Source organism: Salarias fasciatus, chromosome 10, assembly GCF_902148845.1.
Source record: "Salarias fasciatus chromosome 10, fSalaFa1.1, whole genome shotgun sequence".
NCBI classification, from domain to species: Eukaryota; Metazoa; Chordata; class Actinopteri; order Blenniiformes; family Blenniidae; genus Salarias; species Salarias fasciatus.
Genome location: NC_043754.1, coordinates 9,682,853 through 9,695,796, shown reverse-complemented (window position 1 = coordinate 9,695,796; position 12,944 = coordinate 9,682,853). Strand labels below are relative to the sequence as shown.

Genomic DNA, 12,944 nt, shown 5'->3' with positions numbered 1-12,944 from the left:
TACAGTCTTCTCACACAAATGACACAGAAATACACAAAATGGATTCAAACGAGTTTCTTGCATAGTAAAGAGTCTTGTCTAGCCATGGGAGGCCTAAATCCTTCTCCACACTCTGTTGATGTGATCCTTCGAATATTTGCAAAGCACTTGTTGGCTGAAGTGCGTCCTCGACGAGCCACGTTTGATTAGATGTTCTCTTTCGAAAACCCTGGATCTCTTTCATGATGACGATAATGAATTTCAATGACATGGAATGGTGAAGCAGGATGAGAATCTCGGGAGCAATCAACAAATTAAAACATCTTTCTTGCTCCTGCGACGTTCTGGAGAAGCTGCTCACGCACAAATCCTGATTTATATGTTTCCTACATGCAGCTACTTATCTTAGTGGACACTGTAGCTACTGTGTCTGTGTGCTCACTAATACAGACGACCGCCTCACATACAGCCATATGGGTTGAGTAGCTGAGGGGACATGTGTGAGACTCTTAAATCAGCAGTCCTTTTCAAGTGATCCTTCACTGCTTGTTTCCTGTGATTGCTTTGGTATGAGTCAATCACTTCAAGACATCAGACCCCTCTTCAAGCTGATGCTGAATTCTTTTAATCGTCTTTTTCTCCTCACGCTATGAGGAGAAAATCTGCTGGAAGTTCACCATCGTCTGATATGGTTTGGACCAAACACCTTTCCAAGATCAGGATTTTGTTCACTCGTATTGACGCTGACAATCATTATTGCTTTTGTTTGATCACTTCCTAAAGAGCAGCTTTAAAAAGAGATTCAGTCTACAGAATCCAAAGCGATGTACACAGCACAGGGACGACTACGGCTCTGAAGCTATCTATCCACGCTCGTTTCCTGTAAGCGGTTGTTCATGATTCCCAAGGCCCCCACGCCACCAGAGAATCCATTTTGGTGGCTGTAGCTTTGCCGGGGGCCCTGGTGTGCCGTTTCGCTCAGCTGCTTTTGCAGCAGCGCCAGGGACACTTTGTTGGAGACCATGAACTCGTTGACGGAGATCATCTCTCCCGACAGACGTCGCCCTACGCACACTTCAGCCACCGTCCCGGCGTCCGTCTCGCTGTCACACACTGTGTCCACCGAGCCGTCTCTGCAGTGGTGTCGGCCCGCGGGGCGCTGTGAGGAGACGGGCTGCACCGCGTTGCGTTTCGTGCGTTTCGGCCTGAGGCGAGCGGGCAGGCGTCTTTGGTTGTGGCTTTTCCTCTGCAGGCAGGGGCAGCAAAGCCACCAGCAGCTACACGTAGAGCAGGAACAAAGCTTATGCTGGCCCGAGCAGACCAGTTTACCTAAAATCCAGTTGAGAGTTTGCTTGATGATGATGGAAATGACATTGAAAAGCGAGTAGATGCAACATACTCCCATTAAAATGAAGAGGCAGTTTCCAAGGCGGTAGGCTTCCTGGGACTCGTACTGCTGTCTCTGACTGCTCACCAGGTCACCAAAGCCGATGGTGCTAAAAGCTACGAAGCAAAAGTAGAGGGAGTCCACGTAGCTCCAGTTCTCCATGGAGCTGTACAGGGTGGAGGCGCTGCACGCGATCAAAACAGACGCCAGTCCCAGGATCAACATCACGTAATAGACCGACGGCTTCCAGCCTTCCAGGCTGTCCTCCTCGCCGGGCGACCCCTCTCGGCTCGACACCACCTGGACTCCGGCACATCTCAGCCGACGCTCGTGACACCAGCGCATGATGTACGCCAACATCGTAATGATCCTCTCCAGGAAAAGGTTAAAGAAGAGGATGGTGGCGGCACAGCCAATCAGACCGTAAAAGATCAGGAATATTTTCCCTGCTATTGTCGCTGGGGTCGTCATGCCAAAACCTGGAGAGGGCAACACATAAAACAAAAGGTTGAGTCTCATGCTCTGATGGTTATTTACTCAGATTTCAACTCATGAGCGATGTATAAATTCGGAAGAATTGGAGAAAAACGAATTTCTAGGTGAACACTTACCAATAGTGGAGACCACTGTGCCCACAAAGTAAAATGCTCCAGAAAAGTCCCATCGTGGCCTGAGCGCGTCCACTCTGATCCCAGCTCCGTTCGCCTCCTCGTACTGCCGCAGCAGAGTGTGCAGGGCGCCCAGGTTCACCTTGTATCGCCGGGTGAAATTCTCCAACTGCTGGTTCCAGAGAAGACGTGCGCGAAGCTCAAAGGGATGCTCCAGGGCTGAGAAGATGGCCGCCCCGCACAGCAAGTACAGGAGGATGAGGCCGGCCAGCAGGAAGAAGCGGGCGTTGTCTTCGTTCAGGGGAGCTCTCGGGCAGCAGCAGCCACCTGTAGCCCTCCTCTGAGCCATGAGCACAGCAGTAGCAGAGACGCGCCGCCGCAACCACATGCACTGCCTCGGCCAGCACTGCAACCGTCACACACGCTCCTCATGTGAAGAAGACCTCGCCCACTGTGCAAAACACACACACGTCAAACTTCTGGTACAACCAAAGTGATGTTGAGGCTCTACAGTGATTACAGAATTGATGGACATCTCTGAGAAGACAAGGCTGCTCTGACCACACTGCTGAAAAAACACCTATATGGAGAGAAAACAAAGAAATCCATATTAATTATGTGTCTGCAACACTGTACACATATCTTCCCTCACTTAAACATCTTGCAAATGGAAAAGAGTACATTCAAAAATAATTTACCAATGAACAATAAATGATATGTAATTCAGCTGATGTCAAATACAGAAAGAAAAAGTGAATACGTGAAGTAGATGAAGCCATAGTACCTGGTCAGCGTTCACTCTCTGAGGACTGGTTTCCTCACTCTTCCCTCCATTGCAAACTGGGAGTCTGTCAGATGTTTCATCTATCATACACTGACATCATGTTCATCCCCACCCCCTCCTCTTCTGAGCTGCGCCCTGATTGGTGCAGCCACTTCACAGCATGGTCCTCCTCTCCGAGCCTTTTACACACCTTAAATGAACTTTACCATAAAGACCGGCTTCTGCCACCACAGGACACCTGACCAAGCCTTTTCTTTACATAATGAGAATCATAATTAACTGGTTTCGATCATGTAGCTCTACCGACAGAGTTCTTTCAGACTACCTATACCATTATGTAGATTCAGGTTTAGCAGTGGAGTGCTTCACCGCTGAAGTGATGCAAAGCGACAAGTCACTTGAATAGATCTGAGTAGATAAATATCAGCCTCTGTCTGTGTTTTTTTTTTTTTTTTGACCAGTGAGGTACAGCTTCCAGACCCTCTGAGAAGGCTTTTTGTTGTTTGCTGCAGACTGTGTGGGAGGATTTGTTGAGCACTGCTATCAGTAGCTCTGTCTGTTCATCCCTTTAATCTTGTCTGATGCTGCAGGTAAGGGCAGGGGTTCCCTCTGCCTGATGGCTGAATTACAGCAGCAGGCAGGTGTGTCAGGCACACAGCACTTCTGCCTTGTCATGCAAAAAGATAAAAAAAAAAAAAGATAGTTACAATATTCTTGAAGGTACTAGTGAGGATCGAAATGATCTAAAACAAAATAAAGTTATGTATCATGCAAAAATGTTGCTTCCTGCCTGAGGATATGAGTCACTACATGATGTTAGACAATGTCTTATTGGTAATTCCACACTTGTCACTTTGTTTTAACCAGTGAAAACCAGTGGAATTTTAGTATCAAGCTGTAATATTTTTAAACTATCCATCCATCCATTCTCTGTACTGGTTTATCAAAACACAGAGAGACAGGCAGCCACACACACACTCGCATCCACACCTTTCAGTCACCTACTAACCTCAAGTTAACTGTAGGAGGAAGAAGGAGTAGCTTGGAGAAAACCCATGCAAACACATGTTCACAAATATGTTGATTTATAAGCCGGCATGTTGAATCACCGTGACATTCCTCTCCTTCCAGGTAGGGACAGTGATCAAAGGGAAAACAAATAAAGTATAACGAAAAGCTAAAACTGAAGTCTGAGCACCGTTTTAATGACACAGCGTGACATTTCAGTGGATCATCACAGGCCGGGGTGGCGGTGACATTTTTCATTTCTAATTGGTGGAGCCATGTGAGCAGGTCCTCAGTCGACAGCTGGGGTCACACGTCTCCATCTGAGGCGAGACCCTGACTTAATTCACGGCTCCGCCACAGTGTAGCTTAGACCTAATCAGTAAAACCCTGGATTTGCTATATAATGTCAAATCTAGCTATTATTTCACCCTTCCAGAAATTGCTGGTAACCACATTCTTTCCACTCCAAAACACAGACGATTTCGATCAATACTGCATCCTGATTCGTTCCCTCGATTTCATAAGCCAGTTTAAGCGCAGTCATTCATTGTAAGCGGTGAATTAAGGGCTGAGGGTAAACTTCCGCCTGTGTTTTCAGAAGAGAGTCACGTCAGAGGCAACATGTTGGCTAGTATATTGATTAGGTTGTCCAGACCCCACAGGTAGCCATCTTCCCGATTACCCTCCGCCCATGGGGTCCGGTGGTCCAAGGTAAGGTGCAGCGGCAACGTCACGGTCTTCCCGAAGTCAATCATCCAGACTCCGGTTTTTCCTGTGTAGTCGTGCACAAACAGTAAGGAGCTTCCCACAACCTGTGGAGACAGAGCTGTTAGAAAAACAAAAATACAGCGTGTGCAGCTGAAATGATTAAATCACACAAGCCGACCTCGTGTGTCCTGAAGAACTCTGATTCTTCCAAGACTTGCCGCAGCTGTTTGAGCCTGGTCAGATAGCCCCACTGAAGGGAGACAATCATGGTTTAGAGAAGGGAAAGTTTTTCAAAAATAAAACTTAAAGTGAGGCTGACACTCACCACAATGTGTGTGTTGGACTCCACAAAGTCATAAAATGCTTCCACCACCTGTTCCCTGCTTTTAGTCCTTTTAAAGTTTGTGTGACATTCTCCATTTGATTTCTGCAGAAGAAAGTCATGTCAGCATCGTTCCAATGCCACACTCGTAGCAGTTAGATAACTGAATACAGACAAGGCCTCAAGAAGCAGGTTTGGTTGCTTACCCGAAATCCTTCGATCCGAAAGCCCAGAGTTGTCGTGGAGCTCAGCGTCTCCCTCCACTGCATGTACCTGGTCTTCAGCACCGCCTGTTGGGCTCTCTCTTGGACCGTCGGGGCGTCCGGATCCACGGCCACCATCTTTTCATACATGTCGTGACGAGGCTGAGGTCGCTCCCGGGCCAGAAGCAGCTCTTCCTCCAAGTATGTGCTGTGCCTCACGCAACGACAGAGTCTCATCAAGTCCCGCACGATTAAATCTGCACGAAAAGCAACTTCAAAGAAAGAAACCACGACATTAGAACTTACCGGCTTCCCATCTTGCAGTCCATGATGGCCGGCGCATTAAAATTCATCAACAGGTTATCCATCATGTTGTAATCGTGCTCGCCATGCTGCACCACACCATAGTATCCTGGGACAAAAGGCCTCAAAGAGTCCTCCATCAGCCTCAGGTAGCATTGCTGCTCTCCTTCACAAAACCTCTTCAAGAGTGTGCCATATTCTCCGACATGAAAGCTCCCTGTGGAGACAGTCAGAACAGATCAAAGAAATAAAATACACACTGTCTGGAAAATCTGAGTACGTTTTAACCAGGACTACACTTCAAAACCTTAACTGAAGAAGACTGGATAAAACAAACCTGCATGTCCCACCACTTGCAGCCACTGTTGAGGTTTCTTGGGAGTCATGGGGAAAGGATATGAAGTCGCTCAGTTTCTGGTTTATTCCATTCTGTTCAGGGAGAGCCCAAAAAAAAAAAACAACAAAAAAACACCTTAATCAGTCATTCTTTAACAGGCGGACACCAGGACACACTCCAGCACTGCTTCTGTTTATGAAAAGTCTTTTCAGATCAGCAGCAAGAAGCTCAGACTTCAGACTCAGTCAGTCAGCAGGGGAGAGAAACGTCTCCCTGGAAACGACTTGTCCCCGAGTCCGAGTGAAGGCAAGCAGAGGTCAGGCTGATCAAACATTTACAGGAAGCTTTGGGTTTCTACTGAGAGCTCTTAATAACCATTAGAGGAAGACTGGACACACGTTGATTCAGTGCCCCATGTTCAAAACGTTATTGGTCTTTCATGTCTTACCTCAACAACAAAGTGCACAGTTCAAATATAATATGAAGCCACATCAAGTGAGAATGTCACAGTGATGCTTCTTTCAGGTAAACAACCAAGAAAAGAAGGATTTTTTTACACCATTTTTTTAAGAGCTACTGTTGCTCTACATCAGTTTCTTTCAGTCTTTCGTCCTCTTTGTCAATTAATTATGATTACATTTTTCTTAATTTCTCACAAAAGTTCAGAAAAAGAAGTAAATAAAAACTATATCTTTTCATTAACCTTTTTTTTTCCACTGTGAAACAGCAATTTCGTGTTCAATGTATATGGACATACAAAGTCAAAATCAAAGTTCAAGGTCTTGATCTGTCTTTTTCACATTTTCCCATGTTAACTTAATTTCTCACTACTCACACAATGTCATTTCAACTTATGTGAAAATAACATGAGAAAAAGAGAATTCTTACCAAAACCAATGTGTGCTCTTAAAATATTGCCCATAATCAGCTCAGATCAGCAAGAAGTGACATGATTTGATTTAGAAGAAGCATGAAAGACTATTATCAAAAACTGAAGAAAAAAACGTTTTTGCTGGTAAGTCTTGGTATACAATGTGCAATTTTATTTACCTGTTTAATATGTCAGGGGTGTCAAACATAAGGCCAGTGGCCCAAAACCGGCCCACAGGAGGTTCCAAGAGGTGCCTTGTAAAGCGCCAAGCAAATTGTAAAAGCTTCAATGAAAACGTTGATTTTTGGACTGTGGATCGTGTTTGGGGGACACTTCATCAGAGGGTATCATTAAATTGACTTTAGGCAGAGATGGTAGTCATTTCTGATAGCATTTAGTTTTAGTGAAAATATTGACTTTTTTAATCGAGCATACGCTGTACCACAATACAGAAAAGTTTTTAAAATGTATGCTTCGTTTTAGAGCTGTGTATTTATGTGTAACGCGGTATTTATTCGGCATAATGAAAATGTTGCCGCCCCTGTCTTTGTCGCTTTAAAGCGGCAGCGGCTCAGTGTCCGCTCGGGGCCGATGGAGGGCGGCGACACGCCGCGGCGCCATGGAGCCTCCGCAGCGAAGAAGAAGCGGCGCAGGCAGAGCGGAGGGAAGAAGAAGAATTTAACGGTTCCCGGTTCTCGAACCGCTCCCGTCTCCAGGGTGCCGCCGCCTCACGGGCTGTAAAGGGAGCCTGAAGGCAGCGGCGGGCGGTCGGCGGGCGGATCGTCCACTTCGCCTCGGTTCCGCGGAGCCGCCAAGCTACATGTCGACCAGCGGCACGGCGAGGAGGAGGAGGACCGCCGCCGATTCACCGGAAGGTAACGTTAACCTGGCTCCGTCTCATCTTCATTTTACACTCGGTAGCATCGAGCGCCTCGTTAAACAGACTGCCTGGTTAACAAGCTGCGAGTCAGTTTAAATAAGAAAAGGAAAACTGCGTTAAATAGCGAAAGAGTCCGCGCTAGCTAACGCTAGCTAATACTGGTGGAAGATGTTTACTGTCGCTAGCTGACCTGCTAGTTAAGTGGTAGTTAAATTCCACCAACCAGCCAGCCCGTGCAGCTGTTGCAAGACTCAAGCATAATGTCGCTGTTGTTGACCAGCTAAGCAAAAAGTGTCTCTTTGTCGATTTCTATTTTCTGTGCAGCACAGATTCCAAGTGAAGTCAAGCGGATGACTGAACAGAAAGAGGCTCGTTTTTTTTAAAGCTTACCTCCCGAAACCCGATCATCGATGATCGCTGGTTCTCTGTCGCACTAAACGAGCCCTCCAACACAACTTTTTGTTTCAATAAAATTGATGACACCTTTAGAAAGGCACCGTGCTCGGTACCGCTCCCCGCGGTGTGTTTGTGTAACGACAGGCTGAGTGGCGCCAGGTGAGCCTGGACTCACCTGCACAACAACGTAATAACACCTTTTCTCACAGCGTCAACAACACTATTATATCATCTGGATTCTTCAGTCTCAATCCTTGTATTTTTAGAGGGGTTTGGGTATCTGATGTGCTATTTTTTTTTCCTCACACAGACCCAGAGTGATGGAAGAGGACTCTGGTGTGATGGAGGACATCGTGTTTCGAGGAGTGGAGTTTTCTGTGAAGATAGAGGTGGACAGAGGCCTGCTGATAGTCGAAATCTCGGACTCGGTGACAGCGGATCAGTGGAGGGGTGAATTTGATCCTGCGTGTAAGTGGTCCACGTTTATCAGAGTGTGTGTGTGTGTATATGATCGCAGGTAAAAGTTTTCTCACTCTCTTTACTTTCCACTTCTCAGACATTGAAGACCTCACTCGCAAAACTGGCAACTTCAAGCAGTTTCCAATATTCTGCAGCATGTTGGAGTCAGCTGTCAGAAAGGTAAGATTAAATTAAAATCAATCTTGGAGTTTGCACAAATGTAGCAAAAGTCAGTAGAAAGATCTGAAGAGACAGATTCGCCTGAGGGTGCATGTGAGCTGAGGAAGAGTCTCACTTATTCCGATTCTGTGTTTCCACTGGAGTGAAAAATATGCAGTTATACCCAGTTACTTTTCTCTGCTTCTCCTTTTAATGACTGTATAGTAACTTTATCCACAGGGAGAGAGTCTGCCAAGGACAATAGGAGATTGGCTTTTGAATGATGGATTTAAAAATGTCACTGCTGTTTATGATTAAAATTGTCTAGAAAATAAATAAATAAGAAGTAACATGTGGACCAAAAACATGTAAACAAAGAACATGTACCGTAAGCTACATACGTCTTGTTGAATCAGAACGCAGATCATTGTTGTATATTTTGTGTACAGAATAAGACATTTTGAAGCTGATCATGTAGGGAAAAAAGTCTACTGCATAATACACTGGAGCTTTCTCTCTAGACGAGTGATTCAGTCACACTTGACCTCCTGACCTACGCCGACCTGGAGCTGCTCCGTAACAGGAAAGCAGGAGTGGTCAGCCGTCCTCGTGGGAATCAACAATCATCTGCCTTCACCGCCAAACGATACCTCATCCTCATATACACTGTGGAGTTTGACAGGTTCGTGAGCATTATATTGGGTTTTGCACTCATTCTTCAGCTTGTGTAACGGCTGTATTTGTTTTATGTAGGATACACTATCCCTTACCTCTGCCGTACTTGGGCAAGCCTGACCCGGCAGCCCTGCAGAAGGAGATCAGAGCCCTCCGAGCCGAACTCAGCAGTCTCACCTCCCACGGAGCGAGCAAGTCTGCAGACCGAGAGCTGCAGCAGCTCCGAGCCGAGTAAGCTACATTTATTCATGCAGATTTTCCTCACTTTGGGCGGATGTGTTATATCTTGGACATCTCCGCCGGTGTTTTAAGGCTGGCTCTGGTGAAGGAGGAGAAGCAGGCCATGTCGAAGGTTCTGGAGCAGCTGCAGATGGCTGGAGGTGGCTCCGCGCTGGGGCGAGACGAGTGGAGGATCAGGGACATGGTGAGGACGCTGGAGGAGCAGCTCGTCAAAGAGCGGGCCAAAAACCAACGCTCCACGAGCAAGAGGTGCCTGGAGCAGCGACTCCTCATCGAGCAGGTTAGACTCTTCTGGAGACAGTTTCTCGTATCTCTTTGTATCTTTTTTCAGAAGGTTTGAATCTTTGCTTCCTGTTTCAGTTGGAGGAGCTGAGAGCATCAGAATGTGCTCTCCGTGTTCGTGTCAAGAGTCTCACCAACGAGTTAGCGATACTGCGGAGAGGGTTAGACAATCTAAGCGTGTACTATATCTTTACTTTCTTTCTTTTTCCATTCACTTAAACTGATATTGGACAGAGCGTTTGATCCCAGCCTCGCCGCTGAGCACGTGTCTCCCCTGTGCGCCTGCAGAAGAGTGACTCCGGTCTCCGGTCACATCGGCTCCAGAGTTGACGGGGAAATCTTTCGCTCTCTGTCGCGTGAGAGGAGGTCCGGATACGGGACAGTCAGAGCTCGCTCGGGGTCGAGGGAGCGGACCGAGGATCGGGGGCAAAGGTCAATGGAAAGAGGAAGACGGGCAGACTCGTCAGGACCGCGAGCTCGCGTACCCCGGCCGTCGCCTTCCCCCACCGGTACTGCTCTCCGTTTCAGACGGTCGATCGCCCTTCAACCCCACTTGTAATGTAACATCCCTGCATCGATTCACACTGTCTTACAGGGTCGCGGGGGCCACGGTTTGACCCAACTGCGTACATCCAGGACCGACAGCGCAGACAGAAAGAGGCTGAACTCAAGAAGTTGGTTTCACTTTTTTTTTGCTTTGGGTGGCTTCAGTGCGGATGTCAGTAACTAGACCAACGTCTCCTCGCTGTTCTTCGGTGTCAGGCAGAGGAAGGTGCGGCGGGACCTGCTGACGTCCCCGATCGTCCCTGAGAGGGGCCGCTCGCGCTCCAGAGAGGCTTATCCTCTGGCGGCTCGCTCCGGCAGCAGAGGCAGGAGCTTGTCCATCGAGCGGCGAGGGAGCAGGAACTCCTCTGAAAGCTCGTTAGTGGATATGGAGGAAATGGCCAAAACTCTGAGCAGGTGATTGGATTAGCGGGGAAAGGGAGCGTCCTGTGTTCGCCAGTTATTTTAATGTCTTTTTTTTTTTTTTTTTTTTCTGTGTTCGCAGAGGAAGAAAACAGGCTTACAATGGACCCAGTGTGGTGAGTAAGAAACACAGTGCGATTTGGGGTGTGTGTGTGTGTGTGTGTGTGTGTGTCTGGTTTGGAGCCATCGGTCCACTGATTCCTTGTGAAGCTGTAAAATCACACTCATGTCAAATTTCAGTAACCTTATCACAAGGATTACTGAAGGCTTCATTGTGGTATAATTGTTAAAACATTATTTTTTTTAAAAAACAATTTTTTAAATATATGCTAGTTTTTTAATGTTACTGTCTGTATTTGATCATTTTACAGAACTTCTGAGCATCACTGTAATGATTTATCAGCTCAAAGCTCCATGTCTCTGCTTTCTGTTTGCTTTTATTTTCTAGCTATCATGAACTGTGTGGGAGTTCTGAAAAGTATGGAGCTTTATACCGGAGCTGCATTTCTGTTTTTACATGAATACATGAGTATTTAAATCTGCAAAGATGGTATCAACACGATTGAAACAGAACATGTTTTAACTGCAGCCCAGTGGAAACGAGGAAAAGTTAATTCCCAACAGCAGCATTTATAATTTACAAGTGATTAAAAATCAGAATTTTGTTTCAATCTGTATTGTTGTGTCTCCAGTCCCGAGGAGGGCTTCTGAGCAGGAAGCCACGATGCAGCACTCCAACGCAAAGACTTAAAGACAAAGGTGACCGCTTTATTTATTTGCTATTATTACTGATCATTCTGGGCTGTTGTAAAATCCACTAGATATCTAATAGTGATGTTTTTCTCCCCGTCCTCCTCCTGCTCAGAGAGCTCTATAGATACAGGAGCTGAGCTGTCGGAGATCGACGCGAGGCTCCAGGCCCTCCAGGAGTACATGAGGGACTTGGACACGGGACACTGACCGGATGTTTCAGCTCCAACAAACTGGAGCTTTTTTTCTTTTCTCTCTAACTGAAGAACGACTTCAGGAAACTACAGCCATCACTGTGAAGGTCATTGGACTACTTTTTGAAGACTGAAATTATTATTTTTCTAATATTCAAAGTTTTTTGTTAATTTAAGGTGTGACTGCTTTTTTTTTTTTTTTTGAAAATCACCGAACATGTGCATAAACATGTAAATATAATCTGAAAGCACAACTTTAACTTTCAGGCATTTTTATTTTGATCCTGTGTTGTTTTTCTTTCATTTTTAAAGATGTTTTACAGACAATGTGGCTTGATTTTTGCATTTTTACAGTTCCTTTCAGCACTAGCTCACCTGGTGATCGTGTTACATTAAATTGATTTGAACATTTATGTGGAGATTCCTTAAATAGATATTAAAATCTGAATCACCCAACATGTCCCTGGCAGCTGTGAGGGCATCCGTAGAATAGTCTGGTAGATGAACGTTTGACCCCGTGATAGACGGTTGCTTCTTCTGTCCGCCGCATGCCGACGCCTCCAACTCCACTCATGAAATGACTGACGCCTCCTTCCTCAGACTCCAAACTAAATATTCCCCGTGTGTTTTGAGTCATCGTTGATTCACGTGCGTGGTAGACCAACGCTTTTCAACTCAGCAGTCATGTATTAACAGGGACCTGACACATGCTGTGTTAAATTTTAAGTTTTCCTCCACGTATCACCATCAATAACCACATCTCTGAGCAGAAGCCTCCAGCGCAGCTTGGACCAAGTTGACATTCTCTGACATCCAGTCATTTCTTTGCATGTTGATTTAGGAGCAGCTTTAGGGACGGACGCTGGAAACGGCTCCACTCCGGACGGGATCAGCGGAAAGCTGCACGAAGGCTCAATGCAAGATAAATAAGGATTTGCCTTAACTATAAGTCATGCGACGCTTCCCAGAAAAAAAATGAGGATAATAGGTCCCTTTTAATACAGAGTGAAAATACCTAACACATGGCTTGACTTTGAATATCTGTATGTAGATTACAGCCACACTACGTTCAGTGAAAACTTTGAGAACTGCCAAATGTTCTGACTATATGACTGTTGCTGTCCCTTCTCCTATGCAATGCCTTTTATTACCTCTTAAAAATATTTTATAAGAAATATGAGGTGTGCAGACTTCTTTTTTTGCTGTTTAAGTTGTGTGTGTGTGTGTGTGTGTGTGTGCATGCATTGTGCTTTCCCTTGCACTGGTGTGAGCTGATGTGGAGCCCCGGGGAGAGGCGGAGGATGTTGGAGCATTGCAGCTGGCTCGGTTTCAATAATTAAAACTTGTGGGCATGAAGCCTTCCTCTTGGGGGGGGGGGGGGGGGGGACGCTCCGTATGTGAACAGCTGCAGCGTTGTGTGGGATTCACGGGAG

The 12,944-nt window shown here is 46.2% G+C and overlaps 3 protein-coding genes across 6 annotated transcripts; 1 reads left to right on the top strand and 2 right to left on the bottom strand.

The window, feature by feature from the left end:
• Window positions 1-371: 371 nt before the first annotated feature.
• Window positions 372-2,854, bottom strand: kcnk12l (potassium channel, subfamily K, member 12 like). Of its 2 annotated transcripts, XM_030100747.1 has the most exons (3): window positions 2,759-2,854; window positions 1,978-2,554; window positions 372-1,845 (listed from the first exon to the last, which is right to left on the bottom strand). In XM_030100747.1, the coding sequence occupies exons 2-3, from the start codon at window positions 2,360-2,362 to the stop codon at window positions 839-841; spliced, it is 1,392 nt and encodes a 463-aa protein (XP_029956607.1). In that variant the 5' UTR covers window positions 2,363-2,554; window positions 2,759-2,854; the 3' UTR covers window positions 372-838. The 2 variants fall into 2 exon arrangements, with proteins under 2 accessions (XP_029956607.1, XP_029956606.1); XM_030100746.1 differs by having other exon boundaries at window positions 1,978-2,853.
• A 934-nt stretch (window positions 2,855-3,788) lies between these two features.
• On the bottom strand, window positions 3,789-7,886 carry itpkca (inositol-trisphosphate 3-kinase Ca). Of its 2 annotated transcripts, none has more exons than XM_030100749.1 (7): window positions 7,781-7,886; window positions 5,640-5,731; window positions 5,306-5,519; window positions 5,003-5,207; window positions 4,800-4,901; window positions 4,653-4,724; window positions 3,789-4,578 (listed from the first exon to the last, which is right to left on the bottom strand). In XM_030100749.1, exons 2-7 carry the CDS (start codon window positions 5,686-5,688, stop codon window positions 4,372-4,374), a joined length of 849 nt encoding a protein of 282 aa, XP_029956609.1. In that variant the 5' UTR covers window positions 5,689-5,731; window positions 7,781-7,886; the 3' UTR covers window positions 3,789-4,371. The 2 variants fall into 2 exon arrangements, with proteins under 2 accessions (XP_029956609.1, XP_029956610.1); XM_030100750.1 differs by having other exon boundaries at window positions 3,789-4,538.
• Window positions 7,116-12,676, top strand: ccdc61 (coiled-coil domain containing 61). Of its 2 annotated transcripts, none has more exons than XM_030100745.1 (13): window positions 7,116-7,385; window positions 8,097-8,254; window positions 8,343-8,425; window positions 8,926-9,086; window positions 9,158-9,310; window positions 9,392-9,599; window positions 9,680-9,762; window positions 9,890-10,110; window positions 10,197-10,275; window positions 10,364-10,561; window positions 10,650-10,683; window positions 11,260-11,326; window positions 11,433-12,676. In XM_030100745.1, exons 2-13 carry the CDS (start codon window positions 8,107-8,109, stop codon window positions 11,525-11,527), a joined length of 1,530 nt encoding a protein of 509 aa, XP_029956605.1. In that variant the 5' UTR covers window positions 7,116-7,385; window positions 8,097-8,106; the 3' UTR covers window positions 11,528-12,676. The 2 variants fall into 2 exon arrangements, with proteins under 2 accessions (XP_029956605.1, XP_029956604.1); XM_030100744.1 differs by having other exon boundaries at window positions 9,680-9,780.
• The last annotated feature ends 268 nt before the right edge of the window (window positions 12,677-12,944 follow it).

Bases quoted from the DNA above. Each gene is read 5' to 3' on its own strand.
- itpkca (XM_030100749.1), bottom strand. From the start codon at position 5,688: ATGACTCCCAAGAAACCTCAACAGTGGCTGCAAGTGGTGGGACATGCA. The intron at 4,725-4,799 runs GTGAGTGTCAGC...GTCTCCCTTCAG, and splicing joins AGTCCAACACACACATTGTG to TGGGGCTATCTGACCAGGCT. The intron at 4,579-4,652 runs GTCGGCTTGTGT...CTGTCTCCACAG, and splicing joins AGTTCTTCAGGACACACGAG to GTTGTGGGAAGCTCCTTACT.
- ccdc61 (XM_030100744.1), top strand. From the start codon at position 8,107: ATGGAAGAGGACTCTGGTGTGATGGAGGACATCGTGTTTCGAGGAGTG. The intron at 9,311-9,391 runs GTAAGCTACATT...CGGTGTTTTAAG, and splicing joins CTGCAGCAGCTCCGAGCCGA to GCTGGCTCTGGTGAAGGAGG. The intron at 10,562-10,649 runs GTGATTGGATTA...CTGTGTTCGCAG, and splicing joins ATGGCCAAAACTCTGAGCAG to AGGAAGAAAACAGGCTTACA.
- kcnk12l (XM_030100747.1), bottom strand. From the start codon at position 2,362: ATGTGGTTGCGGCGGCGCGTCTCTGCTACTGCTGTGCTCATGGCTCAG. The intron at 1,846-1,977 runs GTAAGTGTTCAC...TGCCCTCTCCAG, and splicing joins CACAGTGGTCTCCACTATTG to GTTTTGGCATGACGACCCCA.